At 34.9% G+C, this 6,000-nt stretch overlaps 1 protein-coding gene across 1 annotated transcript in view; it reads left to right on the top strand.

The window, feature by feature from the left end:
* C6H1orf112 (chromosome 6 C1orf112 homolog) overlaps positions 1-6,000 on the top strand; it is a 42,354-nt gene that overhangs the window by 12,472 nt on the left and 23,882 nt on the right. Inside the window, exons 9-10 of the mRNA XM_005363987.2 lie at positions 2,996-3,076; positions 4,844-4,908. Coding sequence (XP_005364044.1) covers positions 2,996-3,076; positions 4,844-4,908 — 146 coding nt within the window. The remainder of the gene's footprint in view (positions 1-2,995; positions 3,077-4,843; positions 4,909-6,000) is intronic.

The raw sequence follows: 6,000 nt of genomic DNA, 5'->3' as shown, positions 1-6,000 counted from the left end.
AAATGATCCTATCCTATAGCCTTACTGATGAATATTTTGCATATCACCATATTTCTAAAATACTGAATTTCGTTTTAAAAATTATATTGAATTCGATTACTCATCATAAAGCTTTAGACACCAGTCATTCAGTTTCAAAAATATGTAAAATTTATTTTTAAGGTACTTAATTTAATCTCTATCAAAATTCTTTTTTTAAAGATTTGTTTATTAATTTTGTATACAGTATTCTGTCTGCATGTCTACTGCAGGCCACAAAAGGGCACCAGATCTCATTACAGATGGTTGTGAGCCACCATGTGGTTACTGGGAATTGAAGTCAGGATCTCTGGGAGAGCAGTCAGTGCTCTTAACCTCTGAGCCATCTCTCCAGCCCCTATCATAAATTCTTAATAATTGCCATTACAATTGTTTGGGGGTTAAGGAGATTAATCAGTGGATAAAGTGCTTTCTGCTCAGGTATGAGAACCAGGTTTGGATCCCTAGTACCTTAGAATCATGTTTGAAACCTCAGAGTTGGGGTAATGGAGACAAATGAGTCCCTAGGACTCACTGGCTAAGTATTTATTGTAGCCAACCTGACAAGCTCCAAGTTCAGTAGTGAGAGATCCCTCACTGAAAGGGGTGAAAGGAAGAATCATGTAATACAGGCCTCTCTCTCTCTCTCTCTCTCTCTCTCTCTCTCTCTCTCTCTCTCTCTCACACACACACACACACACACACACACACTCCTATTTAGGTTGATGGTAAGGTGAATTGAAGACAGGTCCTTGAGTTCTAGCCCAGGCTATCTTCAAACTTAATCCTCCTCCTTTTTCCAAGTGTTAGCTCCCATACATTGCTGGTTAAGTTTTTGTATTATTTAGAAAATAAGCACATACTCTGGTATTTGTAGTCTCGTTGATTTTCTGCTACATTTAGATTTTTACCAGTATTTAAAGAAAAGAAATATGGTTACTCATTTTAAAACCCTGGAAAAAAATGTTTGCCTGGCTTATATTCCCTACTTATTTTAACAATTAAGTGAATCATATAAGAGTATGAATTTTTTTATATTGTTTACTTGTTTTTTTAAAGATATTGAAATAAAAGCTTTAGATTTAATAGGTATCATGCTACTTAGTAATAAAGGAAAAGTAAGGCTTTAGTCACAGTCTGCATGATTTTCCTTATATCACAGGTGATAAGGACTAGGGGATCCTGGAATGTTAAACACACAGGATGGTTCCTTCAAAAGGGATGCATAATCTGTTATCTGCCCAGAAGACTGGGAGCAGACCTGCCTGGTGACCAATGTGCTTTTTGTGTGGTCCTGATCCTCCCCCAGACTCTGATCATAAGCTTGCTAGTTTCAGTCAGTTTGTACATCCTATCTTTATGGAAGATGCCAAATGTACTTTACAAAGAGTTTCAGTGTAGTCATGTTGGATCATTCTTTAGATTACTTTGTTCCTCAAGGAGAGTTTTGTATGTCCTTACTGTGCACATGGGATTGAGCTGAATAGCACTGGGAACATTTCACCAAATTGTGCTATGCTTCAATATGCAAAAATAAACTACTCAGGGTCAGACTAACAAAGTTTGAAGCAACACTAGCTACTTAGTTGTGTTGAACCAAACTGCCCTTTTGCCTCCTGCAATTGCAGAGACCCCTGCAAGAGAGAACATGCTGAGAGTGTGTTCTATTTCACTCTTGATAGTGAGTGCCAGGTTGCTGAGAGAGTCTGGGCTGATAAAAGTTGGCATTAGTGTAGATTCATCTTTAACCTCTGTTCTTAAAAAGAAATTACTCTGGGGGAGTGGGGCATGCATCATGCATAGTGTGTGTGTAGGTCACAGGACAGTTCTATAGAGTTGATTTTTTTCCTTCCTCTTTGTGTATTCCAGAAGTCAAACTTATATCTTTAAGCTTGTGTGGCAAGCACCTGTGTCTTTGAGTCATCTGTCCAGCTTTTATTCTCTGTGTTTTTTTACTTGGAAAGCACTGTATAACAGAGTTCATGTCAGTAATATAAAAGAAAGGTGAATTTCTATTTACACAGTTTTTACTGCAGAAAACTGTTTCCAATTATTTGTTTGTAGTGCAAGTCAGATGTAAGTAGATTATTCCATTAGTGGATAACTCAGATTTTGATTGAATTTAAGTAGGCTTTTACCATAGCAGGAAAAGAACCAAACATATTCAGTTAACATTAATGTTAAGATAGGTTATTTTCTTGTGAAATAATTCCTAAAATTAAAGATAATTCATTTGACTTAACTTTGTGGTGTTAATATAAAACTTTTTATCCATGCTTGGAATTTTTGTGTCATGACAATAAATTTATTTGCCCTGTTCTTCATGCCTTATGGGATTATAGTCTGTAAGTATGCTGTTAATATTTAGTCACTATGTGTGATAGATGTTTGGCTTACTTCCGTTTAAAAACACTGTATCACATACTGGGTGCAACATTTTCATGGTTGAAGATATAGAAACAGAGCTGCTAATCAAAGACTTTTAACTGCTTAACTCCTGATATAATTGAACAGTAATTATTTTAAGCTTCCACCAGCAATTGGAAAAAGTCCTTATTAACCCACTTTTCTTCCCAGCTCGTGAATATCATGTATCATGTCTTTTTAAGATTTGCTAGTCAAATAGTCTACAGTCCTTTTTCCCAAAAGATACCTAATTAGGTTGTAATTTTTCACTATGACTCATTGGCTGTTTGTATTCTCTTTTCTCCCCATTGCTCTTTTTTTTTACCTTTTACATATCAATCACCTTTTCCTTTTGATTAATTTGATCCCCATATAGTAAAGAACTATAATAAATTATTTGAGTTTCACTTTCAAATCAATAAGTATCTCTTGTTAATTGGTAAGAATAAAACAATAAGAAAATAATTATGTTTTCATGGAAAATTCATAATCTGCTTACTAAGTCTTTTAGAAAATATTGTCTTGTTTATAGGTTTAGCTAATTTTACATTATTTATTTCCTTCTGAACAGGATAATGCTGACCACAGAATATTTCAGAAAACACTCAAATTGTGTCGTTTCTTGTCTAACTCCCTTTTGCACTACATTAAGGTAAGGCCCAGTTTTATAATACATAAATGTGAAACAAGCACTAAATTTTAAACTGTCCTATTGTGTATGGCAGGGTGGGCCGCATGTGTGTACACATGAGGGCAGTAGTCTACATGGAGTGTGTCTTCTCCTCTTTACCCAGGTTCATGAGGCAAGGTTTCTCCCTGAGCCTGTTGTTTGCCATTTTTGGTAACTTGCTAGTGAACTCTTGGAATTTGTCTAGCTCTTATCTCCCAATGTTTGAGTTACAGTATGCTGTGCCATGACTGGCTTATATGTGGATGCTGCTGATTCAAACTCAAGTTCTTTTTCTTTCCTGTCAAGTACTCTTACCCACTGAACCATCACCATACTCCTCAGCTTGCCCAAACCAGTCATTTGAATGTTTTTTTGAAGTTCATTTTGAAGATCTCATGGTTTAATACTATTGATTGTTAAATATTGAACATCTGCTATACTGCTTATTGATAGCATCATCAGATATTTTCAGAAAATTATTTATGTAAGTAAATTACAGTTTTTATAAGCATAAGTCAGTTAGAAGGAAATGACTTAGTTTGTGTTTGAATACTATTTATAAAGCTAGAGGTTGGTAGCACATGCCTTTAATTCCAGCATGTGGGAGGCAAAGGCAGGTGGATCTTTCTGAGTTTGAGGCCAACGTGGTCTACAAAAGTGAGTTCCAGGACAGTTAAGACTGTTACACAAAGAAACCTTGTATGTAAAAGCCAAAAACAAAACAAACAAAAAAACACCCCCAACTATTTACAAGTTATTCCTACCATATTTCGGAGTTAGGGTCAACTTTAAACATTCAAACCCTTTATCCACATCTATACACATACTTTCTCTTTCTGGTATTTTCAGAATGACTGTGGTATTTGAAGTTATAAGAATAGGATAAATGACAGGCAGTGGTGGATCTCTGAGTTCAAGGCCAGCCTGGTCTACAGAGTTCCTGGACAGCCAGGGATACACAGAGAACAGAGAAACCCTGACTCAGAAAACCAAAAGAAAAAAAAAAGGTTTTCCAAGATTGTGTGGAAAGAGGATCAGACATTGAAAGAGAAATTATTATTAATGTTAGTATTTATTAATGTTAGTGATTGAAAAGCAAAACAAAACTATTACCCAAGTTAAAAATTTTAATTTCATGTTTTTAATTCTCTGGTGGTTTCATGCATGTATATTATGTTTTTAATTCTCTGATGGTTTCATGCATGTATATTATGCATTTTGGTTATTTCACTCTCCATTAATTTTTCTCATCCTCCTCTCCTGCAGAGTGAGACTTCTTCCTAAGTCCCTTTCTACTTTGATATTCTTTTCTTTTTTTTTTTAAGGTTTGAAAACATTTTTGTTTTTTTCTCTTCTGGCATCTCCTTCAAGATCCACCTGCCTCTCTAGCCACCCCTTTATGCCCTTTCTTGGTGAAAAAAAATTGCCCCAAAATACCCCCCTCCAGTGAAAATTAAAAGAGACAAGCAAAAGGCTAATAATACAAGAAATGCCAAAACTAAACAGCAGAGGTGGTCCTTAGTGTCAGCTGCTAATTGTGGGTGATAATGGCTCTAGTAGCCAAGAAGTTTGGATGCTTACTCTCATCCTCCATTTTTATGTAAGCTTTTCTTTTATATTTGTTTGTGGTATGTTCAAGTTTTGTTCTGTATGTTATGGGTGGAAGGTATGAATTAGACATTCATGTGACATATGAAGAATGAGTAGAGTTTCTTTTTCTTTTTTCTTTTTCTTTTTTTTTTTTTTTAGGAATTTCTTCCTTTCCTGTCTGATTCTTGCTGTACTTTACACCAGCTTTATCTTCAGATATACAGGTAAAAAGGAGTGCCTTATGGTTACTAAAATGTGCCAGTGCTACTCGAGCCATGTAAATATGCATACTTATCTACTAAAGCATTAGAATGATTTTTCTTAACGTTGGAGTAAAGTTTGCCTACTTGCATAAAATATTGGGAGATGGAAGCTTTTGAAAGATAGATTCCATGTGAGTTTAACTTTGTTTTTACTAGTTTCTTAAAATGACAAATAATTGGTATGATGATAAATACCAATACATTTGTATATGGGTATATTTTATATAGAATATTTGTATATATATGTACACACATACACACACCTATGTATGTATGTATACACACACATATATAGATGCTAATATACACACATAGATTATCATACATAATGCATATTTACATTTGTAACTGCATAGTGGAATTAAGTTAATTTGGAGGGTTTTAGCAGCAGATGGAACATAATAGACAGAGGAATAGTGAACTTTAAAATCAAGTCAGCAGAAGTGGCAAAGACTGAACAGATTATTAAGGGCATGTAGGAGAATATAAAATAAAAACATGTCAGTGTAGATTCACTAGAAGAGAGAATAAATTTAAAAAAATGGCCATAATGCCTAAATGTTTTATAACTTTAAGGTTTTTTTATTTGTTGTTTGTTTTGTATAAGCTAATGCCATGAAGTGCCTTTTTTATTTGTGGAGTTTTTCTCAGCATGACTAAGACTTGTGTAAGGTGTGGCATTTTAGACTTTATCCACTAATGTTTGCTGGATCATTCCTGAGGAAGAAGTGTAAAACCAAGAGATGGCTGATATTTGGAAAGAAGTTGTGAGAGTCAGGAAGGTTTAGAAGAAGGGTATGGAATAACGGGAGAGCCTTTCCTCATGATATTAAGTTAACTTTATGTGCTTTTGTGGGTCTGTACCCAGGTGCAGGTGACTTTAACTGGTGAGCCACCTTGCTGGACATAGCTTCAGATAAAAGTAAAAATAGTTCTAAGTTTGAGAACATCTTCAGCTGTCAGTTTTCTCATATGAAAATTGAAGTAATAATAACTCCTGCTTTAGGGATTTTATTTTGATTAGGATAACTTGTGCCTGATGTGGTACAGTCA

This window comes from Microtus ochrogaster, assembly GCF_000317375.1.
Source record: "Microtus ochrogaster isolate Prairie Vole_2 chromosome 6 unlocalized genomic scaffold, MicOch1.0 chr6_random_2, whole genome shotgun sequence".
NCBI classification, from domain to species: Eukaryota; Metazoa; Chordata; class Mammalia; order Rodentia; family Cricetidae; genus Microtus; species Microtus ochrogaster.
The sequence above is the reverse complement of the archived record's forward strand: the minus strand, read 5'-3'. Positions and strand labels throughout refer to the sequence as shown.